The 27,453-nt window shown below is 51.0% G+C and overlaps 1 protein-coding gene and 2 pseudogenes across 1 annotated transcript; 2 read left to right on the top strand and 1 right to left on the bottom strand.

Annotated features, from left to right (window-relative positions):
• Nucleotides 1-4,669: 4,669 nt before the first annotated feature.
• On the top strand, nt 4,670-26,876 carry WDR81 (WD repeat domain 81). Its single transcript, XM_066636326.1, has 11 exons — nt 4,670-4,750; nt 6,180-9,820; nt 13,031-13,138; nt 13,296-13,486; nt 15,671-15,861; nt 17,502-17,667; nt 18,628-18,742; nt 19,283-19,960; nt 23,007-23,152; nt 23,253-23,432; nt 25,498-26,876. Exons 1-11 carry the CDS (start codon nt 4,671-4,673, stop codon nt 25,816-25,818), a joined length of 5,817 nt encoding a protein of 1,938 aa, XP_066492423.1. The 5' UTR covers nt 4,670; the 3' UTR covers nt 25,819-26,876.
• LOC136659569 (5S ribosomal RNA) lies at nt 11,265-11,381 on the bottom strand (annotated as a pseudogene).
• LOC136659709 (5S ribosomal RNA) lies at nt 22,286-22,402 on the top strand (annotated as a pseudogene).
• Nucleotides 26,877-27,453: the final 577 nt, after the last annotated feature.

Below are 27,453 nucleotides of genomic sequence, written 5' to 3'. Positions count from 1 at the left end.
TGTTTGATGATATCACTTCTGGTGGGTCCTGACAGATTCTCATTCTAAAAAGTGAGTCCTGGTGCTAAATGTGTGAGAACCACTGATATAAGGGAAGGGGCATAAATCTATGCCAGAGAAAGATGAGATGCCAACTCACTGAATCAACTTGTGGGTGCATCCCAAAAACATTCATGATGCCACAAGGTGTTCTGGGTGTGTGTGTGTGTGTGTGTGTGTGTGTGTGTGTCCCTTGCTCTTCCAAGGGCAGCATAAGTCAGGGTATTAAACTCATTTCATACAGTGAGCTGAATAGCATTCATTATGCCTGCTAAGGGCTGGAAGTGATGTCATTTAAGCAGGTAATGTCCTGAAATAAACCTTTTTTCTCACCTAGGAAATCCTTAGCTGCAAATGGCAGAAGAAGAAATATGCAAATCTTGATCATATTTTCAAGGTATGGGAGAACCCAATGATCATGTGGGCTACCCTTTCAACACTGACACCTCAGCACAGCTCAGCAGCTGAGATCAGCTGATGGTGCTGGAAGAGCCTGAGGATAAACAGCTTCCACAGACTGCATTTGGCCCACAGACCTTATGTTTGACACCCTTGCCTTAAGCCAAAGGTACTACTTCCTCAAATTGGTGTTGGGGGTGGTGTATCTGCTGCAAGGCCAGAGGGAGAGAGCAAAGAAGAGTACCCCAAGCACCCTAAAAACAGGGGCAAAGAAAGCAATCTGGGCACATTCAGGGGAGAATGGGCAGGGAGTGTTAAACAGTTCAGGACATGGCAAAGAAGGTAAGGGGACTGCTTTGCATGCAGTCCAAGGTTTAATACTGGCCAGCATCTCTAGGTAGAGCTGGGAAAGACCTGTCGGATACCCCAGGGAGCTGCTACTGGTCAGTGTAAACAGTATAGAAACTCTAGTTAGGTCTAGATCAGTGGAGACTGCAGACTGCTGCACAATGGGAAAGATGACCTTGGTGCAACTGGTGCTTATGGTTCGGCTGGTGAGCCGTACTTTGCCGCCGCCAATCTCCCCCAAACTGAGCTCCAGCTTGCCACGCCTGCCCAGAAATGTAGGCACACTGGGTACTGAGGTGAGGGAACCCGGAAGGGGCAGGCCAGAGCTCAATTTGGGGGAGATCGGCAGCAGGGATGGCTCCCCGGCAGAACAGGAAGCACCATTCACATGGGAGGGAAAAGGCAGGGCACTGGATCCAGCCTGCAGGACAGGGTCTGGAGAGCGCTGGTCTAGACAGATAGGTCTGTCTTTAGACTTCAGCTAGACTAGACCAATGGCCTGATTCAGTGAAATTATATAGAAATGTCAGGCTCTACAAGGGCTGTGGAGAGGAACAGAGACATGGGATGAGATCTGTTGAGAGTCAGAGGGAGCAGTGGCTGAAGCATGTGCTCTGTTTTCAGCTCAAGGAAAGTTGGGCCAGGGCACTGGAGGTCCCCTCCATTTCAAACACTGCATTACACAGATGCCAAATAGAGGAGGGTATAATCCTAGCAGTTGCCACTAGGGGGCATCACAGGTCCAGATGCTACATAGAGAAAAAGTAACATGGTTCTTGAGCTGAGAGAAAGAAGTCTGGCAACTCCTCACACTTTGAACACTGGGAGAGGTACCCTAACGATGGTACATCCATCTCAGTCCTCCTTCTTGCCTCAGCTGCTCCTCCACTTCCCCCCCCCCATTGGAAAAAGAAGAGGGGAACAGGGAGAAAGAGGAAAGGGAAGGCAACTGCTAAGCTAGATCATTGGAGAGTGGGAGGAGTAAAGGCTGGCACATCATCAGGTAAGAGGGGTAGCATTTGGCATGCCACATCAGGAGGTCTTGAGCCAGCTGTGGCTGAGAGAGATGGTCCCTCAATTATATGGGTCACTTCAAAGCCTCACACAACTGGACCTTAATGTACACAGACAGTGCAATTAGCGTAAGACAGGCTGGATCCGTGTGGATCCTCCATCAAAAGTCAAGGAACCAACCCTATGTAAAGTCAAACTTGCAAGTTGCAAACTGCCGTGACAAGGTCGGCCATGCTCAGGAAGGAATGGTGAATGTATGATCCCCCCAGCCACAGCTGAATCTCAGAAGGAATGCCTGGGTCCAGGAGCATTAGTGGGCAGGCACCTCCCCTGGTCAGACAGGGAGGTTGTAACAGAAATGGCGTCATACTGTCACTCTTCCAGAGCCTGTGTCACCTCCACCAGCAACACCTCTGCTTTGTCTGGATTCAGTTTACAGCTGCTCATCCTTCCCCATTTGTCCACTGTCTCCAGACCCTGCAGCAGCTTCTGGCCACTCCACCGATGAGTCACACAGTGTCTTCATCATATGAGCAGCACCTGATCCCAAGGCTTCAGATGAACTTATTCAGTGACTTCACATAGATGTCCACCCATGACTCTAATGGAGGCAGTTGATTGGTAGAGGCTGCCTCTTCTGCACTGCTTCTTAGAAAAGAAAGCACAGAGGAGATGAGTCTGCAGGGCAAGAGTGTCTCCACTCTTATCTCCTCCAATCTTCCCCTTCCATGTCATTTCCCTCTTTTTAACAAAGAGCACCAGGGGACTCTGATGATGCACTAACAGCCACTGGGTAAAATAGTTTCAGTAGCAGGTTGCCTGATAACAGTCAGATGTGCAGAATACAGGCAGGGTCCTCCTCCAAGACTCTTGCTCTCTTAATGCAGTATTTGCAATGGGAAGTGTAAGGCACTGAATTTTCTCTGTACTTACAGTAAATTGTAAGAGCAGTTCAGGACCAGGTCAGGGCTGTTTGACTCAGCCTCCAATCTGGATGGCTGATCTCATCATCCCAGGTGGTGGGGTCGGGGTTATTTCTGTCAGGGTCAAGTCTTGGCATTTGTTTTCAATGCCAAATCTCAACCCTGAAATCTATCAAGTAAGAATATGGGGAAGTAAGAATATGGGGAAGTGCTCCTGAGCAAGTGCAGAGCACATTTCCTTAACTACCAAACAACTACAGAGAATCCCAGACACACAAAGAATTGGGGGTAGGACCTGACCTCTACATCAGCATATCTGAGCAGTGAGGTTGAGTTAGAATGGCTCTGGGGATGTAACTAAGAAATTCAGTGGTGAAAGAGACATTTCCACATGTTTAGGACACCTTCATTATGTAACTTCATGGTTTGCCCTGCTAACAAAACTCTCCCTCCAGTTTAACCCTGAAAAGGCCCCGCCCACAATGGTTCCAAGCCTGTAGGCTTTTGACTCAGGCTGCAATTCTATCCATACTTACCTGGGAGTAAACTCCCATTGACTATAATGGGGCTTACTTCTGAGTAGACATGCATAGGCTTGGGCTGTCAGTGTCTAGTGTGAAACAATGATCACAGCTCCTCAAAAGCCCCAAAGTCTTTGGGATACCAGGAAGGACTGAACCTTACAGCCAAAGTGGAAAGGAGAGCCAGACACCTGTCCAGAGCCTTGTCAGGCATTGCTGCTCTGCAGAAAAGCCCCATAAAACAAGAAGCTCCTGCTGAGGTGGTCGGGTGATCTCTGAAAAAGGAACAGGGAAATGGGAATGTTCTGGCAGCTGACAAACAATTAATCCAGTGTTTCTCAACATTTGTCCTCCACCCTACCACTTCACAAAGCCCACCTATTTGATTAACCACCAGAAGTCACTGGCAATGACATCATTGCCAGTGACTTCTGGGTTAGGAGGCCAGATGAGATGTGACAAACACCAGTAAGAGGCTCAGGGTGGATGGGAGGGCTTTTTTGAGCACAGAAAAGCATGTTTTGAAGTCTCTTACCTCTGTTTGTCCTGGTGTGTTCCTGGTCTCTGTGTTCCTGCTGCTGGGCAGCAGGTGTCCAGAGGTCTTGCGGTTCGAATCCCCCCTCAGCCATGAAGCTTCCTGGGTGACCTTGGGCCAGTCCTTTTCTCTCAGCCTCATCTACTGGGCATTATGGTCTGTTAAACTGTTTTTATATTATGATGCATGTTGTATAGAATGTGTGGCTGAGTGTGATTGTTGGAATTGTAGTATATATTTATGCTTGTATCTCAAAGGTGCATAAGTTTCCTTGTGCTGTAGCACAATGACAAGAAAGTTACTCCTCCTCACAGGGTTGTTGTGAAGACAAAAGGAGGGGAGCGCTGTGTACGCCACCCTGAGCTCTGTGGAGGAAGGGCGGTATAAAAATGTGGAAATAAAGAAATAAAATAGCACCTCAAGTACCACAGGTTGAGAAACACTGAATTAGCCTATATAGGGCCCAATCCTATCCCACTTTCCAGCTCTGGTGTAGACATAATGCAGCCCCACGGTAAGGGAACGAGGAGCTCCACAGACTAATCACATGCTGATGGACTTTTCCTCCATTCACCTGTCCATTCCCCTTTGAAAGGCACCCAGGCCAGCTGCCATCACCACATCCTGTGGCAGGGAGTTCCACAGGCCAGCTGCACGCTGGGTGAAGAAATAGTTCCAACTCTGGGACTCAGACTAGAGGGGAAGAAAGGAGCTCCTGAGCACGTGCAGAGTGCTTTTCTTTTTCACACGGAGGAGGAGGAGGAGGGGCCGGGGCCACGGCGCCTCCCGCCCTCCCTGCGCAGCCTCCTACCTCGGCGGGCCACGTGGAGTTTGTGTCTTTCCCGGGAAGCGGCGGCGCCTCCACGTGATCGGAGCATCAGCTGACCCAACATGGCCGGGACCGGAGCAGCCCGGGCTCCCGCCGCCTCCCGGTGCTCCTGCAGGGCTGAGAGCCGCGTCCAGCACCAGCGGTGGGTGGTGATGCTGCGAGCGCAGGCAGGTCTCTTTGCAGCCCCGGGGGCACAGTGCCTCTGAGCATGTGCAGAGTGGCTTTCTGCCCCCGGCTGCAGGAGGAGTTGTGCTGGGTGGGGGTGAGCCCCTTGACCGGTCTGCCCCGCTGGCGTCCCTTTCCCTGCCCGGGGATGACTGTAGCTGATCGGGGCTGCAATCCCGTCCGCACTTACCTGGGAGTAAGCCCCATTGGCTATAATGGTACTTACTTGTGAGTAGACATGCATAGGATCGGGTTTTGAGGCTGCAGTCCTAGCCACACTTACCTGGGAGTAAGCCCCCTTGGCTAAGTGGTACTTACTTCTGAGTAGACATGCATAGGACTGGGCTCTAACTGCCCAGCCCCAAGGCTGTGAGGGGAAGGGGCTGACAGGGCAGAATAACCTCTGGGGCAGGAATGTGTGGTGGGTGGGGAGGCAGGTGAGGCAGTGCCTCCCCACCCACTTTGTGCATGGATTGTGAACACTTGAGCACCTCCCATGGTGGTGTGGCTTTTCAAAGGACTCTGGTGGGGAGTCACTGCCTCACCTGCCTCGCCACCCACTGCAGGTCCCTGCTCTGGGGAGGCAGCACCGAACAGCCCTTAGCCCCTTTGGCAGTCCTCCCTGGAGGAGAAGCATCTGCTGAAGCCCCACCCTGGTAGTGCCAGTTCTTTGATGGAGGTCCAACCTGAATTGATTGGCCTGAATTTAGCCCTGAGATTTGCAGGTGATGGGGTGCAAAGAAGTTAGGGTACACAGAGAGGTGCTCTCTTCTCCAACTGAGCTGACACAACTAAGGCCAGCAGAATACAAGACTTTGAGGGACCTGCTTTTTGCAGGGAGAAGGTCCCAGGCTTTGTACCCAGGAGGGATCCTGAAGGGATCATGGCCTGGAGAGCTGCTGCCGGTCAGGAGAGGCAAGGCTGAGCTTCAGAGACCAGGAGACTAACTCAGGCTGAGGCAGAGAAGGCAGTTTTCTATATGCCTCCGCCATCTGGTGGGAGCATTTCCAGGTCATGGGGGGGACGGGACGGGGACTTCTTTGTGTATAAGCTAAGAATTTGAGAAGTTGCTTCTTGGCCTATTGGGTGTTCAGAGTTTATTTTTAATTTTCTTATAATTTGCCTTTCTACAACAGAAGTCTCTGTTCCTGACCATGAGGACTAGAAACTTCTTGCAGAATTGAAAGGCCCTGGTTTCTATGCCAAGTGCCCTATTTAGTGCTTTTGATGCGCTGGTATGACATTGGAGCATGCTCACCAAATGGATTGTCCGTGAGCATTCTGAACAGATGGGTTTGGTTAAAGGGTAGAAAGGAAGGTCCAGGGCACAAGGGGGGGGGAGGGTTGCGTGTTGGCCTGTACCCTGAATTTGCCCTAGGTGATCTGTGGCTGTTTCTTTTTCCCAGGGAATGGTGTGGTGCCCCCATAGCAATGGATTACCTCCTGAAGCACGTGGAGAAGGACTTGAACATTGACCGCAGCCAGCTGGCTGCCGCTGCGGAGAGATCCCATGTTGTGGCTTTGGTGCCCACCAAGTGGCTGGTGAGCCTAAAGGAGCGGGGAGTGCTGCCCAGCCTGTGCCCGCGTCCGGAGGGCCTCAGTGAAGTGGAGGTGCGCACTTGCCTCCAGCACTCAGTGCAAAAACTGCCTGCTGGCTGGACCAGGGTAGAAATCCATGGGCTGCGGAAAGACCGACTGCGCTATCCTCTGGCTGTGACCCATGGCACGCAGAGTGATCACAAGGAGGGACTGGAAACACTCCACGGCTTCATGCGGAACGTGGCTTCCCAGAACTACCGGAACCTGTGGAGCCAAGCGCACCATTTATACGTCCAGCCATACTGCCATGCCCATGCCCCGCCCACCCTCCCAGCCTTGGATGTACTTCGTAGTGCCCTGCAGAAGGTCTACAACTGCCCTTTCCTCCAGGTGGGAAGAGGTGTGCCTTGCACCTCTCCGGCCAAAGAAGGGGGCTTATCCAGCAAGGCTCCCCTGCGCTGCTCCAGCATCCTTCCAGCGGAAGTGCTGCTGGAGTCGCCGCAGATGCTCTATGTCGTCTTCCCATATGTGCAATACTGCCTGCACGACATTGTCACCTTCAGCCCTGCCAAGCTCACCAACAGCCACGCCAAACTCCTCTTCGTCATCTTCCAGGTCCTGGAGGCCATGCGTGTTTGCCACCAAGCTGGACTGGCATGTGGCGCTTTCTCATTACGCGAAGTGGTTGTGGATGAAAAGCTGTGCGCTCGACTCAGAGTTCAGCTTGGGGGGTATGAGGACATGCCGGAGGAGCTGGAGGCAGCGGCAGCGGGTGATGCTGAGGAGGGCCGGGCTGCCATGGGACGCAGAGCAGTGGAGAGGCCAGCAGCAGGACGAGAGCTCCGGGAGGATCTTGGCAGCCTTGTACTAGACTGGGTGAATGGCCGTATCAGCAACTTTGATTATCTTATGCATCTGAATCGCTTGGCAGGGCGGCGGATGGGAGACCCCAATTATCACCCTGTTCTCCCTTGGGTGGTGGATTTCACCACCAGAAATGGCAAGTTCCGGGATCTGCGGAAGTCCAAATTCCGCCTCAACAAGGGTGACAAGCAGCTGGATTTCACCTACGAGATGACCAAGCAGGCCTTTGTGGCTGGAGGGGGTCTGGGAGGGGAGCAGCCCCACGTGCCTCACCACATCTCCGATGTTCTCTCTGACATCACCTATTATGTCTACACTGCCCGACGGACTCCCAAGGCAGTGCTGTGCTCTCATGTGAGGTCTCAGTGGGAGCCCAATGAGTACCCGGCGAACATGGAGCGCATGCAAGGCTGGACCCCGGATGAATGCATCCCTGAATTCTACACAGACCCCACCATCTTCAAATCCATCCACCCGGACATGCCGGATCTAGAGGTGCCACCTTGGTACGGCTCCAGTGAGGAGTTCATTGCTGCCCATTGGGCTCTGCTAGAGAGCTGGGAGGTGTCACAGGAGCTTCACCACTGGATCGACCTCACCTTTGGCTACAAGCTATCGGGCAAGGAGGCTGTCAAGGAGAAGAACGTCTGCCTCCACCTGGTGGACAACCACACTCACCTCACCAGCTACGGGGTGGTGCAGCTCTTTGACCAGCCCCACCCCAAGCGCTTGGTGGGCCCTGCACTTCTTCCGGCGGAAGCACCATTTGTTACCAGGCCTCTTATCCCAACTGTCCGGGAGATGAGAGTCTTGGAGGACTCGAAGGGCCACCAGGTGGCTGATGGGACAGGTGGACTTGTCTTGGAGGCTGCACCCTGTGAAGGTGTGTGGTCTGCTGGGAGATTTGGGGCCGGTGTGGAAGAGGAGGTGGAGCAGGGAGCCGAGGCCTTGGAGTCTTTGCCCACTGCAGGCAGAGGCCTGGAGCTGTCTGGTCCTACTGGAACTTTGCATGCTGGGATTCCTGCGGACAGCAAGCCTCTTGGCCGGAGGACCAAGACCTCTGTTACAGCGGAGCAGGTGGAAGCGGGTGAGGCCAAGATCATCATCCCCGAGGGCTGCAATCTTCTCCAGGCCTTGGAGGAACTGGAGAAGCTGGACACTTTTCTCCTGAAGGGGTTGTACGGGGAAGTGGGCCAGCTGGAGCATCCACGGTCAAAAATGCCTGTGGGCCTCTCGGACCTCTTCCAAAGGGACATGCAGGCCTTGGGGGTCCTGGTGACCGAAATTGTCTTTGCTTCCAAGCTGCGCGCATTGAAGCTGGGGTCAACCCTGCCAGAGCGCTTCCAGGCTGCCCGGAGGCTTTGCCGATATCATCCCAAGGAGATCCCAGCCCCCCTCCTGCATTTCCTGGAAAAATTACTGCGGCTGAGAGTTTTGGATTCCCAGCTTTGGAAGGGCCAGGAGGTCTCCGGCAGGGTCCAGCTGTTTGACTATGAGCCCATCTGGCAAGGGCTGCCGCCGCCGTGCCCCTCCCAGCTGCTGAGCCCTTTCAGTGGGATCCTCCCCTTCCCGCCCTACTTCCCATCTCTGCACAAGTTCATTTCCACCTACTTGTCCAAGAAGGCAGAAGACGAACGACAAGGCCGCGAGCTGGTCTTCCAACTCTGGCAGCAGCTGGAGAGAGTGCTGAGTGACATCACTCCTGAGGGCCTGGAGATCTTGCTCCCCTTTGTCCTGGCGTTGATGTCGGAAGAGAGGACTGCCATCCACGCTGCCTGGTACCTCTTTGAGCCCATTGCCAAGGCCTTGGGCCCCAAGAACTCCAACAAGTACTTGCTGAAGCTCTTGATTGGTGCTTACGAGAATCCCCACTGTCTGCATGGCCGCTTCTACCTGTACACCGACTGCTTTGTGGCCCAGCTGATGGTGCGTCTGGGACTCCAACTGTTCCTCTCCAACTTGCTGCCCCACATTCTACAGATCCTGGTGGGTGTGGAAGGGTCTGCCCAGGAAGAAAACAAGGCCCTACTGCTGGGAGGTGCTGAGGACGAGGAGAGCGGTGGGGGAAGCCCTGTGTCTTGCTCCTTTGGGGATGAGATCAAAACTGACTCAGAACGGGGTTCAGCAGCTCTGGAGCTCCTGGACTACATGTCTGGAGTCAGCTTACATGACCAGGCCTATTTGCCAGAGAGCGAAGACTTCCAGAATGGCCTCTACATGGCTGAGACCCTGCAGGAGCCGGAGTCGCTGAGCCTGGGCCGCCTGAGTGACAAGAGCAGTGCCAGCGAAGTGTCCCTGGGCGAGGAGCGGCTGGCCACCAACGGGGAGTCCCAGAAGGAGAAGACCAGCCTCAAGTCTCTGGACAGCATCCAAGATCTGAAGCACAGTGAGGAGGAGGAAGAGGAGGAGGAGGGGGAGGAAGAGCAGCAGGAGGAGGAAGAGGAGGAGGGCGAGAGAGGAGATGGGGAGGAAGAGCATGATGACACCACCTTGGTCACTGATGAGCCCACACTGTCTCTGGCCATCAGTGAAGACACCAGCCTGGCAGAAGGAGAAGCAGAACCGGACCAGGAGGAGCGAGATGAGGGGCCTGAGCAGGACTTGACTGTCCAGGATGGAGACAAGGAGCAGACCATCCTACTGGGTAAGCCCCCACCCCCCACCATGGAACATTTAATGTCCTGTGCAAACCCCAAGCTTTGCACCAAAACTTTGTGAAACCTGAATCCAAGATTTTGAGTTTGGGAAATCTCATTTTGCAGGGTTAGACAAATGGTCTTGCTCATCAAAAAATAAACAAGGGTACTCGGTATTAATTGGCTGAAAGTGTTGCTCCCGCTCTGTCCTACGCTGCTTGTGAGTTGCCAGCCTTGTTTGGCCTCCCCCCCCCCCTTTTCCTGGTGGTTTTCCTGGAAGAAGCTGTGGGAAAGCCAAGCAGGTTAGATATTGTACAGGCCTTGCTCTAAACCAGGGGTGTCAAAACTAATTTCATACATTGGGCCGAATAACATTCATGGCACCTGTCGAGGGCTGGAAGTGATGTCATTCAGCAAGAAGTGACATCATTAAGCAGGTGCTGGCCAGAAATAAGCACTTTTTCTCACTTAGAAAATTCATTAGCTGCAAATGATAGCAGAGAAAATATGCCAATCTTGATCATATTTTCAAGATATGGGAGAGCCCAATCATCACACTTGCCACCCTTTTGGCAGTGTTGCTTCTGTTGAGGTGTCACTTGGCAGCTCAGCAACTAACGGTGGTGCTGGAAGGACCCAGCTATCATGTGGGCCTGATAAAGAGCTTCCATGAGTTGCATATGGCCTGCAGGCCTTATGTTTGACACCCCTGTTCTAGATCCTGTTGTTCAATAAGCCTCCCCCTAGACCATTAAAAGAATCTGTAAGAAATGAGTTGAGACAGGGTCACCCCAAGGTCTCTTGGCCGAACACCACCTTCCCTGCGGAGTGCCTGATACTGTGCCAAGTGCCAACCTTCTCACCCAGCATTACGACAACCATCACATATTCTCCTCTCACTCCTGGGATTTAGAAAGGAAGATGGGAACGGTGGAGGAGGGGGAAGTGTGGAGATGAGGTGGGTGGTGGGCGAAGGTGTCTCCTGTGCACTTCTTCTTCTCCATTTCCCTCTTTCCTTTCAAATCAGGAAAGCAGGTGGAAGAGCAGTGGGTGTTTCCCTGCCCCCCCCTTCACTGCCTGAGATGACTACCTCAGTCAGCCTCATGGACATAGGTTGGCAACCTTCAGTCTCGAAAGACTATGGTATAAGCCTACAGCACCCGGTATTCCCAGGCGGTCTCCCATCCAAGTACTAACCAGGCCTGACCCTGCTTAGCTTCCAAGATCAGACGAGATCGGGCATCTGCATGGTGATGCACCATTACTCTCCCCTTGCTGGTTTTTGATGGAATAGAGATATTTACTCGTAAATGTGGTTTGTTTCATTGCATTCTGCATGAAATTACACACTGAATGATATATAACTCTACTTGGTGAGTAGAGTGCAAGAGTGTTCTGGGATAACTTTCTCCCCCTTTGGTTGGCAACCTTCGGTCTCGAAAGACTATGGTATAAGTACAGCACCCGGTATTCCCAGGCGGTCTCCCATCCAAGTACTAACCAGGCCTGACCCTGCTTAGCTTCCGAGATCAGACGAGATCAGGCATGTGCAGGGTAACAGTTGCTCAAAAAGAGGTAAGAAAAGGCTGAGAGATGGATCCTGAGGATTTGGCTGAAGATTGAGGCTGCTGTGGCACTTGCTGATTTAGTGCAGCCAAACAGTCATGATCTCTTGCTTTCTTGCGTGTCTGAAGCAGACTGAGGATAGGAAATGGGTCAGTTCAATATGCCCCAGCTGTGCCTCGCTGTTCCTCTCAAGAGCTCACGCAGCAATGGGAGTCAGTCTCTGAAGGGTATGCTTATCATAAGAACATAAGAAGAGCCCTGCTGGATCAGGCCAAGGGCCCATCTAGTCTGGCTCCCTATTTCTCACAGTGGCCCATCAGGTGCCTCAGGGAACACTCAAGAATCCCTTGCATCTGGCATTCGGAGATAGGCTGCCTCTGAAACCTGGAAGTTGCATAGGGCGAGAATGGTTTATAACCTGCAATGGACTATTCCTCCATGAAGCTGTCCAATCCCCATTGAAAGGCATCTAGGCCGGGTGCCGTCACCACATCCTGTGGCAAGGAGTTCCACAGATTAATTATGTGCTGGCTAAATAAATATTTCCTTTCGTCAGTTCTAACTTCCCCACCACTCAGTTTTAGTGGATGTCCCCTGGTTCTGGTGTTGTGCAAGAGGGAAAAGTACTTCCCTTTATCCAGCCTGTGCATAATTATCCCCTGTAATAGATTAGGTTGAATTTTGTATTTTTATTGGCAACCTTCAGTCTCAAAAGACTATGGTATCGCGCTCTGAAAGGTGGTTCTGGCACAGCGTCTAGTGTGGCTGAAAAGGCCAATCCGGGAGTGACAATCCCTTCCACACCGGGAGCAAGTGCAGTCTGTCCCTGGTCTGTCTCCCTGGCTATGGGCCTTCCTTCTTTGCCTCTTAGCCTCAGACTGTTGGCAAAGTGTCTCTTCAAACTGGGAAAGGCCATGCTGCACAGCCTGCCTCCAAGCGGGCCGCTCAGAGGCCAGGGTTTCCCACTTGTTGAGGTCCACTCCTAAGGCCTTCAGATCCCTCTTGCAGATGTCCTTGTATTGCAGCTGTGGTCTACCTGTAGGGCACTTTCCTTGCACGAGTTCATCATAGAGGAGATCCTTTGGGATCCGGCCATCATCCATTCTCACGACATGACCAAGCCAATGCAGGCGTCTCTGTTTCAGCAGTGCATACATGCTAGGGATTCCAGCTCGTTCCAGGACTGTGTTGTTTGGAACTTTGTCCTGCCAGGTTGAATTAGGTTGAATAAGTCATCTGTAAGTCTCTTGGGGCAGAGCCTTTTTCACTGTTTTGCAAAGTACCATATAGAGACGGTATGATGCTGGACTCCAGATCCCACTTATGTAACAGCAAGTAATTATGTTGTGGAATGTCTGATACAGCAGATGGTTCAGACTGTAGGGAAAGAAATGAGTGGAGTTTACCAGGGACCAGGTGTCTTTCTGGTGACTGCCTGCAGTTCCCACACTACAGTAGTTGTGGGTACATGTGCTTCTGTCCCCTACCCCTACCCTACAGTACATGTGCTTCTGTCCCCTACCAGAGGAAAGGAGACTGGGCAGTGATGGTGGGGCAAAAGTAAGGATGAAACCCAGAACAGAGAATGAGCCTCTGCTGGGGTGTGCCTGGCGTGCCTGCTTATCATTTCCTTGGCCTCTCTTGTCTTCCAGACACAGCCTGCAAGATGGTGAGGTGGCTGTCCGCCAAGCTGGGCCCCACCACAACCTCCCGCTACGTGGCCAGGAACCTTCTCAGGCTGCTTACCTCTTGCTATGTTGGTAATAATAGGAGTGTCCATCTGTTTCTTTGGGGAGGTGGGAGGGGGGAGAACTGGCTATGGGTGGAAATGCCAGGCTGGGTCAAGCCTTGTACATTGGAGAAGGGGAGGGAAGAGGAGGCCTTTCTCCCACCCATGCTGCCATTTCTTCCCTGCAGGTCCCAGCAGGCAGCAGTTTGTGGCTGAAGCAGAAGAAAACAGCCCTCTGCATGCTGGAAACATCTATCAGAAGCGGCTGGTGGTGGGGGATGTGGTGTCCAAGCCAGTTTTGGCTTGCCTCCTGCACATTGCCTACCTGTATGGAGAGCCTGTCCTCACCTACCTCTATCTGCCCTACATCAGCTATCTGGTCAGTATCTCATCTGTCCCGAGTGGGGGAGCTGGCAGTGCAGCCTGCAAGGACTTCTGGAGGACTGGCCCTCCTCAACCTTTCTTTTCTAGGCTGTGCTCCATGTTCTTGGGTCTGCTGTCTGCCCACTGCTCCCAAGGCTGTTCCTGGGCAGTGTATGTTTATTGCTGCTGTAACTGCCCTGTGCAAAGGTGAAGCTTGGTATCCAGTCCAGCGTGTAGTGCCTTAGCTTTTGTTGTTTTGTTTAATACACCCGCCCCTCCCAGCCTCCCAAGCGTCTAGTCCTCATAGCTGCACAGTGTGCTCAAATACTTGGTGAACTCTGCAGAGCAGGGCACTGAGCAGGGAAGGACTCTGCTGAGCAGCTTGTGACTAGCAAGAGCAAGATAAGTAAGTGCAGGCACATTCAAATCACATGATTTGGCTCCTCTTGGCATGGCATTTGGTGTGGATTTAAAAAAAAGGAAGAAAGAAAAAGGCACAAAGTATTTACAGTCCTCCAGGGCTCACACTGTGGCCTAAGAAGGCTCAGAAAATCTTAGGAAAAAGAACCTTTTGTAGCTAGATGGGCCTCCATCAGTTGCTCTAACATGGAATATATACAAAATGCATATTGAATAGTAGTAACCACCCTGTTGTCCCCTGAAGGAGGCTTATTGCTCTTTCCCAGTTCTCTTTTCCCTGCCCCCAAATCAGGCTAGCCAAGAATCATACTCCCCACATGACCCCATTTGCATTCCTGGTGGAAAAGATGGCGAGGGAGAATCAAGCAGGCTATCCAGCTTGCCCTTCCCCCCTGCCTGCGTTCTGAGTCCCCTCAGAGACCGAGTCTCAGTTGTGTGTCTGGGAGACCAGTTGAAGAGTTTCAGTTCCTCCTCTGGATGTGTCTCAGCAGCTTCTGTAAAAAGAGAGACTGACTCATGTTGCTCTGGAGTGCAAATAGGTCTTCTGCTGGGGGGGGGGGGGCTGTGTGCTTTCTGAACAGTGTGCAGGACTGTATGTGCAGGTACATTCCCTCCTGTTCCTTGCCTTCCCTCATGTCATTCATAGAAGTCAGGGAGGAAGTAGATAGTCTTTCAAATGTGGAATGAGGTATTCTCAGAAAGAACAAAGTGCTGGGAGGTGACAGACATGCCACCCGAGTCCCCACCGAGTGGAGGCCCGTTCCACATTTAGTGACAACTAGGGCCCCCCAACCCCCAGACTCTAAATGACCAGAAGTGGCCACCCCAGAAGTAATTTGTTGGTGCATGCAATGATGTCATCACATCACTGCTGTACCACTTTCGGGTGTTGCTTGTCACTCCAGGTGAGCGAGGGGTGGGTGTCACATGGCATGGGAGGTGACACTTGCCCTGGGCAGTGCCCATGTTGGCAACAACACTGTTCAGGAATAAGAATGCAGGACTTCTTCTGAAGGACTCTACTCCTCCTTGCAAAACAGGAGTTAAAGTATTAAAGGTTTGTTAAACTGAAGTGGCTGTCCACAGGACTTGTCCTCTCAAGAACAGTGTCTGGTGGTTGAGTGCAGGTTTATATTAAAAGTGGGGCACCTTGCTGACAAGGCCTTTGGGAAACTGCGTTGCCCTTGGGTTGACCTTCTCAGCCAGTTGATACTAAAGGAGTTACTGGAGTCCAGACAGAGGCAGAGTCCTAACTGAGGCAGCTGGGTCTGTTGTTCTGGAGCTCAGAAAACAGGCTGGCCCTGAACAAACCTTGGGCTCTGAGGGCCATCTGTAAAGCAGAAATAACAAGGGCTTGCTTGTGTGTGGGGGGGGGGGGGGAGAATTTTCATACTAGAAATGCTGAAGACCTTAGAAATATCAAGGAAGAATTGCACCCGTGGGTGCTTCTTGAACTGCCCCAAGGGCAAAATGGGTCAGTGTTCCCCTACTCTTCAGACCAGTGCAGGTAGTTTAGGCCACTTGGCTGCAACTCTGCAGTCAAGACCCTCAAGACTCAAAGAGAGAGACTGTAAGTAAGGTGGGTGTTCACTGTTAATCTGCAAAACATGGCAGGACCGTCCCTCAGTGCAACCAGAGATGGCCCCAGTCTGCCATCTTTGCTTGGGGTTCTTTGGCCAACGGCGCTGTGGGTGTGGCTTATAATGGACTTTTATTCTGTCCTATCTCATAGGGGGTGGGAGAAGAGAGAATTGAACTAGGACTTCTTTCTCTGCTCCAGGTGGCCCCTGGTAGTGGAGCAGGTGCTGGTCGGCTCAATAGCCGCAAAGAAGCGGGACTTCTGGCTGCAGTGACTCTGACGCAGAAGATTATTGTGTACCTCTCAGACACCACCCTCATGGACATCCTCCCCAAAATCAGCCAGGAGGTCCTGCTGCCTGTTCTGGGCTTCCTCACCTCCTCAACCACCAGGTACATTTGAGATGAGTAACATTGCCTCTTTGTCCTGCCCTTGAAATGATATTTTCTGAACATGGCTCTGTGAGAGAGATCTGGTCTAGGGTTGCTGCCCGCACTTGGGCATGTCTCCAGGTGTGCAGCTCTGCTGAGCACCCTGGCAATGACATTGTATGTCATTGATTTCTTCAAAATATTTATGCTCTGCCTTTCTGTCGCATATAGCAGCATCCAAGCCGCAACACAGTCTGAAACTGGAAAAGAGAGAAAAACTGAGAGAATGCAATAATCAATCGGTCTCCCCAGGCTCGTCAAAATTGGGTTATCTGGTGTTGAAATGCCATCTGGGAGGGATTGGGGAAATCTCCTGTGGCAGGCGGTTCTGGCGTACCTCTATGGAGAAGACACTTTCTTGTGTTCCCACCAACCAAACTTCTGATGGTGTGAACATAAGAACATAAGAACAGCCCCACTGGATCAGGCCATAGGCCCATCTAGTCCAGCTTCCTGTATCTCACAGCGGCCCACCAAATGCCCCAGGGAGCACACCAGATAACAAGAGACCTCATCCTGGTGCCCTCCCTTGCATCTGGCATTCTGACATAACCCATTTCTAAAATCAGGAGGTTGCGCATACACATCATGGCTTGTACCCTGTAATGGATTTTTCCTCCAGAAACTTGTCCAATCCCCTTTTAAAGGCATCCAGGCCAGATGCTGTCACCACATACTGTGGCAAGGAGTTCCACAGACCAACCACACGCTGAGTAAAGAAATATTTTCTCTCGTCTGTTCTAACTCTCCCAACACTCAATTTTAGTGGATGTCCCCTGGTTCTGGACTTCCTCACAGGACACAGAGATGACCTGAGTGAGTGGACAGGCTTGCACACCAGGAATCCACAACTGTTGTTTTGGCTTCCTAGCCAGGCTCATTCTTCTGTCACCATTCACCCCTTTGTTCTTTCAGTTTTGTGCAGAGAACCTGGAGAAAACTGTGCAGAGAACCTGGAGAAAGGGGTGTTTGCCCTTTCTTCTGGGCTCTTGCAGATTGTACTACTGCTTCTTGTAAAATCCTGTGGGGAAGGGAGAGAAGCTGCTTGTCTGCTCCTCTATGGAGAAGGGGCAGGGAAGAGAAAGAGAAGTGCTTCCTCTTGTGCATGTAGGACTTCTGCAAAAATGCCAACAGTGTTTTCTGCAAAACTCCAGTGGAAAGGGCAGAAAATTCCCTTCCCTGACTCCCTCCCTTCCCAAGCTCACTGCAGGTAAAAGGAGTAGTAGGCCTTTTCTCTTCTTTGTTGGGTTTTTCATGCTGGTGGCAGTAAGGCATAGCTGACACTTCTTGCAAATCCTCCTGGTCTCCAAGGAGCAGGACTCTTGGTGAACACTCAGGAGCCTTCAGTGCTAGCTATGTCATCAGGTGGGGGAATGTTGCTCACCTGGGAGGAACTGGTGTCATCTTTCAGGTTTCCTGGCTCTGAACTGTTCACTTGGAAGTCAATGACCAGCACGAGCATTTCTCGCCTGGGGGCTGCTTGGGCAAGTGCCCACATTGTGATTCCAGTGTGGATACAGTGGAGGCTGATCAGTGTGGGGTTGGGGGCTCTGGGTGCCTGGAGGGCGAGCCAGCTGGCTGATGTCACATCCTCTTCCCAGTTTCCCCAGCGGGGTCCAGGCCCGGGTCGCCTTGTGCCTCAAGACCATCAGCCTTGTGGCACTGGTTTGTTTGCGGATCGGATCCGAGATGGTGCAGCAACACCTGAGCGACACTCTCAGTATGTTCTTTGAGACATTTTCATTGTCACCGCCACTGCTGGAGCAGGTGAGTGGATGGAGGTTGGGAGACGGGGCTTCCTTCCCCATGCCTCTAGAGCAGTGTTTCTCAAACCGTGGGTCGGGACCCACTAGGTGGGTTGCAAGCCTATTTCAGGTGGGTCCCCATTCATGTCAATATTTTATTTTTAATATGTTAGACTTGATGGTCTGTGACTGCATTTGGGGAAGTGCCACAGATTTGTTTTCACAATAGTCAATGAAACTTACTACTGGGCAAGTGTGGGTAGAATTGCAGCCTGGGATTGCAAAAATTTTTTCCCGTTTGATGATGTCACTTCCGGTCATGACATCATTTCCGGCGGGTCCAAACAGATTCTCATTCTAAAAAGTGGGTCCCGGTGCTAAACATGTGAGAACCACAGCTCTAGAGGCTTAACGGCAGGGGCCAGTGACTCTGGTGCCCCTTGAGCCTGGTAGGTAGGGGCTGGTCTGTCCTGTCTTTGCTTCCTGTACGGCAAGCATCTGCAGCTTCCCCAGGTTACAAGGCTCGAGAGAACAATCTGCCTTCTGTGGGACCGAGATACAGCAAAATCTTACTTCCCCCCCCACCACATCCCTATCTGTGGATCACTGGGAGTTCTGGTAGTGGTGACCAAGGAAGTCCAAGGAAAAACTTGGGGTGGTCTTCAGCGTGCTGGGTGGGACTTCTTTGTTTTTGAGCAAGTTGCGGGGGAAGAATTTAAGGCTACAATCCCATACCCACTTACATGGGAGTAAGTCCCACTGAACGCAACAGGACTTGCCTCTGAGTAGACATGCATAGGATTGTGTTGTAAGTAGATTTAGCAGGATTTAATACATGGGCACAGCCACATCTTTTAAAATGTAACCTTCTGCTCTTGAAGGCGGGGGGGGGGGGGCATGTGGATGCCAGCAACTCTTAAGTTGACCCCACCTACTCCAGCGTAGTAGAGGTATCTCTGTAACCAGCTTGCTTCCTGCTCAGGGTCTAACACCAGACCTGTTGCTGCCTCCGGACCCGTCTGCCTTTGTGGAGCTGCAGAAGGTTTTCAACCCGGAGATGGCTTACACCACCTTTGTGCCCTTCTCCTGCCTGCTAGGTACGACTTGGCTGTCTTTTTTTTTTTTCTTCTGCAAATGCCAAATTCATTCCTCCACTGTTTTCTGTGCTCCTGGCTGTGTGTGAACCTTTTATCAAGACGAACAGAAGTTCCGTCATCCCCTTCAATTGACACCAATTCAGTCTTTGGCCCATGAACTGTTTGCTGCACTGGAGAAGTTCTCCAGCTAACTGGAGAAGTTTTCCCAAGGAAGCTGTGAAGAGCAAATATGAAATGGTGCCCCTTACTGGGGGGAGGGGGGTCAGTGTGCTAGTTCCTCTGGATGATGCCTGTGGGGCTGTGGCTCAGTGGTAGAGTGCATGTCTTACATGCAGAAGGTCCCAGGTTCAAAGCTTGGAAGCACCCAAAGGTGTGACTGGGAAAGACCTTGGCAAGTCCCTGCCAGTCAGCTTATGGAATTGGGAGAACCAATAGTCCGATTTGGTGTAAGTCAGGATTGTGTATGTGTGATAACCAGGCTAAGAGAAAACTGAAAGCTGCGTGGCTTTGGTTATTGGATCTTCCCCCTCTTTCCTACAGGTGATGTGATCCACACCATAGTCCCAAACCATGTGCTGGTTGGACGACTGGCAGGTCTCTACCTGGAGAGCGTGAATCCCAAGAGCCTGGCCTCCCAGGAACCTGTGCTTGGCATGGCTTTCTCAGAGCAAGGCACCCAGGGGGTGGACCCCTTCTCCAGTCCTCGTGAGGACACTCACTCGGGGACATTTGGGAGTGTGCTGGTGGGCAATCGGATCCAGGTCCCCACAGAAGTTCGACAGGATGTCTCTGGTAGCCCCAGAAGCTTCTGTTCCCTTTCAGGAAACAGCCAGGAGAATGCCCTAAAGCAGGCTCTCCCGCGCAGCACCCACCTGCTGTGTGGCAACTGGCTGGCCTACTGGCAGTATGAGATTGGTGTGAGCCAGCATGACGCCCACTTCCACTTCCACCAGATCAAGCTGCAGAGTTTTGTGGGCCACATGGGTGCCATCAAGTGTGTGGCCCCTCTGAGCGGGGAGGACTTCTTCATGAGCGGCAGCAAGGACAAGACGGTTCGCCTCTGGCCTCTCTACAATCGTGGGGACGGCACCAATGAGACAGAGCCCCGCCTGATCTATGCCCAGCACAAGAAGTCTGTCTTCTATGTGGGCACTCTGGAAGTGCCCCAGCATGTCATCAGTTGTGATGGCACAGTTCACATCTGGGATCCTTATATAGGTAAGGCAGAGGAGGGAGCTGAAATTGAAGGAGTAAACAGCCCCTTTCTGCAGGGTCTACCCAGTGGAATGGCTGGGGAACAGGGGTCTGGGGTGCCGAATCTTTTTGGATACTATGGATGAAATTATTTCCAGTATGCAGGCATGCATCTTGTATTTGGAACACATAATTGGGGAGCCCAACTGAGCCCTCACCAGGCTCCAAGGTGTGTTTTTTTTTGTCAGTGAACCAGAACTGATCCCAAGCGTAGACTGTCTCAGTGGCTACCATCCTGAACCAGAATGAAACCACTAAAGACACAACCTGGTAACCAATTTGGAAAGGTGGATCAGTAATGGGAAATTTAGGGGGATCCTTTGAGGGTGATGAGAAAAGTTGCTCCCCTTACTCCAGGAGAAGCTGTTAAGAGATGTCATTTACAAAACAACTTGGGGCAGGAGTTGAGGGGGTCTGTCTTTGCATTAAAGGTGCAAACTGTTTCTCTTGGGTGAGGACAAACATAAAGATAATCTAACTGAACTTCCGGGCTTAATTTTAGACTGTAACAAGATTTATAATTCAAATGTTGAATGGGGTGTGACTGATCCTTCAGTGGAATACCTGCCTTAGTTGAGATGGTGAACATTTGCTACTTCTCAGGCCATAGCCGATGTGTTTCTTTGCTTAACAAATGCAAGGAAGGTGAATTTGATTGGGGAAGGGGAGTGTCACCCTTTCCCCTTGCACTGTTTCCATGGTTGAAGTTGCCCCATCCCTTCACAGCTGCTATAAAGCATGAAGTAGAAAAAGTTGGGTTAAGAGCCTCAGAGATGATTGGTAAATGTGTGGAGGGAAGGTGTAACTTCTTCTCCCTTGGTGCTGAGGCCCTGTTCCAGATTCTGCCTTCCCTCATGGCTTCTTCTAAATAGTGAGAAAACCATCAGCTGATCCTACTCTCTTAACCTGAGAGTGTAATTGTTCCAGGAACTTACAGACTCTTGGCTCCATTTTCTTCCAATACTTGTTTGGTAAAAGTGAATACAAGTCATGGTAGTTGAAGTCCAGCCTCCATTTTTGGAGGCAATATAACTCTGGATACCAGCTGAGAAGAAAACTGTGCCTCGGGGTGTGGGAGTTCCTATTTAAATATAGTGGTGATTGTTCATGGAAGATGAGTCAAAGGCTTTGTCTAATCCAGTGGTTCTAAAACCTTTTAGAGGCCCTAAGCTGCTGCCTGATTTATAAATGCCAAGAGGTGTGGCTGTAATGGTGATTGGGCAGCAATGCTCCCCCCCCCAAGTAGCAGCTTGCTTAACCCTTGATACACACAGCCTAATTTGCCCTGTCAGTTTTTCGACCTACCAAAAATTGGGTCATAACCCAGTGGTGTGTCCTAGACCCACAATTTGAGAACCACTGGTCTAATTCCTTTAAAAAATCCATCCAAAGTAGTAGCCTTTACCATATTTGATGGTGGCGAGTTCTGTAAGTGAATGTCTGTGCGTAGTATGAAGGACTTCTTTTTCAGTCCTGAACTGGCCTCGGTCAACTTCATTGGGTGGCCCTAATCTTCATAACAACATAAGAAGAGCCTTGCTGGATCAGGCCAAAGGCCCATCTAGTCCAGGCTTCCTGTATCCCACAGTAGCCCACCAGATGCCTGAGGGAGCACTCAAGACAACAAGATACCTGCATCCTGATACTGCTTCCTGTTGCAGATCCCTTGCGTCATCAATACTGATGGAAGGGATAGAACTTTTTCCCCTTCTCTTTCCAGCAATTCACAATGTTATGAACCTCTGTCATGTTCCCACAGATCATTGGGAATATTTTTCTTCTCTCCCCCCCCCCCCCCAAACAAAAAATATCCAAACTCACTCCCTAGGAAGATCTCCCAAAACCTTTCATCTCTATGTTTGCATGGGCTGTAATATCCTGAATGCCACATCCCAGGAATCTGTACTACACATTTATATGCACCTTGGCAAGATACTTTCTGAGCTTGGCTGGTGAGAGCGACCAGAAAAGGCCAAAGGGATTTAAAATTGTCTTTTTCTGTTTTTCACATCTATGTAGAAGTGACTCTTGCCTTTTCTGTGGCCAGGTATGATTGATGGATTTCTGGAGAAGGCACTGTTAGTGGATACAAATAGAAGCCTGTTAAAACAAAATGTAACTTTTCCCAAGCTTGAATATTTGAGCCTTGTATTCATTTTGGAGAAGTTACATTGTAAGAGTGTGATGGGTTCAAAGATATTTCAGAGTTAGCTGAGCTAGCAATGGACCATTTTTCCATTTAGTGCCGGAACCTGAAGAGTTAAAAATAATCTTATCGGTTTCACACTGAGCAGCAACTGTTACCCTGCACATGCCTGATCTTGTCTGATCTCGGAAGCTAAGCAGGGTCAGGCCTGGTTAGTACTTGGATGGGAGACCGCCTGGGAATACCAGGTGCTGTAGGCTTATACCATAGCCTTTCGAGGCTGAAGGTTGCCAACCATTGCCAAACCTTTAATTGTTCTGCTCCCTGAGCAGCATTCTGACTTTCTTAGTACCAAACTTGTTTTTGGTCTCTATATTTGTTTTTAATATAATGAGAATATAAAAAGAGCCCTGTTGAGGTTCCAGTGTCCAGCCAGCTACCTCCATAAGCCCCAAAACCAGCCACCCCCGTATATGGTACTTGAATGTATATGTCATTGATTCTACCTTTCCTTTTAACAAGTCATCAAAGCCAATGACTATTTCATCATCTTGTGGCTGTGAGTTCCACAAGTGAATTATGCACATATATATAAGCTCCTGCGGAAAATGAAGGAATTGGGCACTGAAGAGGTCTTGACTCGGGAGAGTGTGGTGGACGGGAGCACAAAGCCAGGCCTGTATTGCGTGCCTAGGTTAGGCTTAGAAACCAGCCTTCTAAGAAAACCTGCTGGAGCAGGGAGAGGAGTTATGCATCCAGATGTAAAAACAAATTGTGCTGTTCTTCCTCCTACCTTCTCATCTGTTCTTTTTTTTGCAAGGCACGATTTTAGTTATGCCCTGAATAGGTTGGTGCTTCTTGCAGGCAAACTCATCCGCGCTTTTGAGGCCCCAGACAGCAAAGTACCCATCACAGCCGTAAGTGCCATGCCGCCCCCCTACAGCAGCATCAGCGTGGCCAGTGCGGACTCGGTGCTACGCTTCATCGACCACCGGAAGCCAGGGCTGCAGGTACCCAATTGCTGTTGCTGGATGCCTGATGCACAAGGTCGGGCTGGGGTGTCATGCTGACCTTTGGCTGTAACCATCTTCGGTTTCTTCTCTTCTGCAGCATGAATTCCGACTAGCCAATGGGGCAAATGCTGGTCTCATCCGTTGCCTGGCAGTCAGTCCCAGTGGGCGGAGCGTAGTGGTGGGCTTCTCCTCTGGCTTCATGGTCCTCTTGGACACCAGGACGGGACTCATCCTAAGGGGATGGCCAGCACATGAGGGAGACATCCTACAGATTAAGGTAAGGGGCTGGTCTGCCAGAGGTCTGTTGACAGAGGCATTTTTAAATAAATGAAATAAAGTGGAAATAAGTTTTTTTTCTAGGTTGCTGATCTCACCTCACCTCAAATTGGGATTTAAATATTAAAACTTTAAGTGACCTTAAATGGCTGTTAAACCATTCAAGAAGATGCCTCTCTCCCTGTAGCCTCTCCAAGTTACTTCCATCTAAAAGACAGCCCCACACTTTGTCTAAACTAACACCCTTCCCGTACAGGGCCTTGGCCCTTCCTTGCAACAAGACCCACTAATGTCTAAGCCAGGGGTGTAAAACATAAGTCCTGCATGCTGGATAAGGCCCATGGAAACACTTTATCTGACCTTCATGATAATTGGGCTTTCCCATGCCTTGAAAATATTGTCAATATTTGCACATTCTCTTTTTGTTTGCCACTAATGAGTTTCTATGTGAGAACAAAGTGCGTATTTCTGGCCATCATCTGCTTAACAACATCACTTCCTGTTTAATGATGTCCCTTCCAGCTGACACCATGAATGGCCCACTATAGGAAATGAGTTTGACACACCTGGTCTAAGCCACAGGGCTGATGGAGACATTTTGGCAGAGACACTTCCCACCCTTTTTCATTGAGAGGCTCACTTTAGTTTTATAGTTAGTTCATGTGATTCTTGGAATGAGAGGCCAGGTTCTGAAGGCGCACCATCCCTCTTGGGCTCCGGGACTTATTTGTTCTTCCCCCTTCGCCACACTACAAACAGCAGTGAGATCCGCACCCCAGGCTGGAGTTGGTCTCTGGCAATTTGAATGTCCTTCTTCCCTGGGAACACAGGGGTCAAGATGCCATTGCTGTGATTGTGGGGAAGCATTTCTAGCAGGGGGAGCAAGACCCAAGCGAGCCCTCCCTTTGCACTAGGGAAACTTTCTGGCTTGTGTGGAGGGGGGGGGTGTCAGGTGAGGAATCTGGTATTACAAAATTCGGAATCCTGAGAACCTCTTCTGCTTTTACTTAAACCAAAAGCAAAGAATTTCTAGCTCTTGTTCAGACAGAAGGTTGATAATATGCAAGCAAAGCCTCATGAAATCTCGGAAGCTCCAGGGATTTGCCACTTAATGGTGTGTCATGCTTTTCCGGAGTAAGATGTGCCGTGACCCAGTGGATACTTAGGCGTGGGAGGAGAACAAAGGTCATTGTGCTGGGGGGAGAGGGGTTGAAGTGGCGGGAAACAGTGTGTGCGTGCATTGCGTTCTGTGCTGTCTTTTTCCACCTGATGCTGGCAGGCTGCCCTCGGGGCCCCATTCTAATGAGTAACCCTTGTCCATGTTTGCCTGCCCTGGGAGCATCATGGGCTTTCCATGTCCTTCACCCAGTGCCAGTCAAACAAAAGTTGCTTACACTTCCTCTGCTAACTGGAGGCCCCTGGGCACAGAGCACGGCCCCCCCCCCGCATCCCTGCCTAGCAGGCCCCTCCCATATCCAGGCATTGGATTGCTGGCTTTGGAAGGGTGGCCAGAATGTGCTTGCTTCCTAACTAAAAGGGGGGGGTTGATCTCTTGTAGTTCTGACTAGAATTGCGGGAAGGGGAAGGTTTGTGACTTGTGTGGCTTCTCTGAGGGTGGCCTTGGAGAAGTCAGGTTGCCTCCTGCACTGTGGGGAGCAATAAGTACCCCACTGCTGATTTGGACTGTGCTGTCCCTCCTTGGGGGTGTGGCAAAGAGGGCTGTAGAAACACTACAGCTCATTTCTGGAATGCTTGGGCTCAGTGCATATGATGTGAATAATGAAGAGTGTCTTGGTGCGTGTGCAGAGTGTCACTCATTACTGAGCTTATTTATTTATTTGCTGGATTTTTATCCTACTTTTTTCCCCATAAGGGTACCCATAGGTGGAAGCTAAGTCATAGAGTTGCCCCTAGGGCAGGGTACATCATCTTGCAGGTCTGAATCCCGCCATCTTGCATTTAAAGAGAAATCCCTGCCACGTGGGGTCCTGGGTATAGCACAGGTGTTTGGGGCAGTGTGGATGTGATCTTCTGCGCTTATGTGGAGCTTTCTCATTTCCCCGTAGGCCACCGAGAATAATGTGCTCATCAGCTCTTCCTCTGACCACTCACTGACAGTTTGGAAGGAGCTGGAGCAGAAGCCACTGCAGAGCTACAAGTCTGCTTCAGAGCCGATTCACGCGTTCGACCTCTACGGCAGTGAGGTGGTGTCTGGCACTGTGGCCAACAAGATCAGCGTCTACTCCCTGCAGGAATCGCTGTCTCCCAGCATCACCAAGCTAAGCTCTGAGAACTTTCGGGGAACTTTAACCAGCTTGGCCGTCCTTCCTACCAAGTGCCACCTTCTTTTGGGCTCGGACAATGGCGTCGTTCGGCTCCTAGCGTAGTCCCCCATCCTAACCACCTGCGACGTCTTTCATTTTCAGGGATGGCGGCAGAGCCAATGGTAGAACAGCCCCCTTGTGGGGAGAGCGGATGTGGCCAGGGAGCGAGAGGGACCAGAAGGCATTGTCAAATCCTCCTTCACCTGTCACCCCAAAGCCAAAATGAATGACGGGGCCTCCCCTATCATCAAGCAGGCTGCTGGACAGCCCAAGGCCTGAATCCTCCCATCACCTTATGTGCCTGACACTCTTTGGGAACTGGAGATGTTTCCCCAGAGAGACCCACTGGAGAGGGGCCCTGAAGCACACCCCTTCTCCCTCCTTTACGTGGCATTCCTCTCCTTTAATCTTACGGAGGGGGGAGTGGCAACCCATTTCTTTGCATTGGCTTCTTCGCATCAGCCCAGGGCCTGAGATGTGGCTGTATCAGCACCCCTGCTGCTGCTTCCCCCAGGTTGCTGTGTCTTCTGCTGCTTCACCCCCCCAGAAATGTGATCGCCTGGAAAAGCTGCTTTCCTGTGAGAAAGGAGTGTGCCTATATGTGGGCAGGGTGCTTGGATGGCAGGAGAGTGACTCTCCCCCCCCCCCGGCTTTTGTTGTTTTGGTTGTCCAAGAGTGGGCACCCCACCTCATCTCCCCAGCCTAGAATAATCTGAATGAGCCTCACAAAGTCCGAGGCTCTTCTCCTAGCTCTTCCTCATCTGTTCTTGGGCATGTAGTCCTCAAGTGGCTGGCTGTTCCAGCTCACGGTGGCTTTCATTCCAGGGAGGGGTGCCCTCCCAATAAAATGGGTCCAACTCTTACCACCTTGAGAACTGCCAGGTCCATTTCCTTGCTGGGAAGTGACAGTACTTAGCTCTGTAGTTATATTCCTGGAGGAGGAGGAGGCCGGTAGCTTCTGGGGGAAACCTCTGCCTTAGGCTTCACCAAGAACGTGGGGCAGCAGAATGAGCACTTGCATCTTTTTCCCGGGTTGGGGAGAAGAGACAGACGTGCTTGTAGCTGATTAACTGATTGCAATAGATGATATAAAGATTCTAATAAAAACACTTTGGAGCTCATGATGGCCTCTTCTCTGGTGGTGCTGAGCAGACACTTTGTGTGAGAATAGACGGAGAACCTTGCTGGATCTGAGCCACCTAGACTAGCGGCCTGTTTCCCACAATGGCCCACAACCAGTCCCTATGGAGCTCACAAGCCGGAGATAGAAGGCGCATATTCCTCTCCTGCCATGACTTCCTGCCATGACTCCCCTGTAACTGGTATTCAGAGACAGACTGACTAGTAGCCAATGATAGACTTGACTTGTCCTTCCTGCAATTGTCCAATCCCCTTTTAAAAGCCAACCAAGCCAGTGGCCAGCGCTACATCTTGCGGTAATTAATTCCACAGATTCATGGTTGAGGAAGTACTTCCTTTTTGTCCTTCCTAAATCTCCCACCCATCAGTTTCACTGAGTGACCCCCCTGGTTCTAGTGTTCTGCATAAACTGCTTTCTCTCACTACACCATGCCAAGTATCATTTTATGAGCCCCACTTGTCTTTTTTTCCTCCCGCAATGAAAAAGTCTGGGTGTTGCAGCCTTCCTTTGCAAAGCAGCTGTTCCAGCCCCAATGATTTGGTCCCCGAGACTTTAGC

The sequence above is a fragment of the Tiliqua scincoides genome, chromosome 8 (genome assembly GCF_035046505.1).
Source record: "Tiliqua scincoides isolate rTilSci1 chromosome 8, rTilSci1.hap2, whole genome shotgun sequence".
In the NCBI taxonomy this organism is placed as follows: Eukaryota; Metazoa; Chordata; class Lepidosauria; order Squamata; family Scincidae; genus Tiliqua; species Tiliqua scincoides.
The sequence above is the reverse complement of the archived record's forward strand: the minus strand, read 5'-3'. Positions and strand labels throughout refer to the sequence as shown.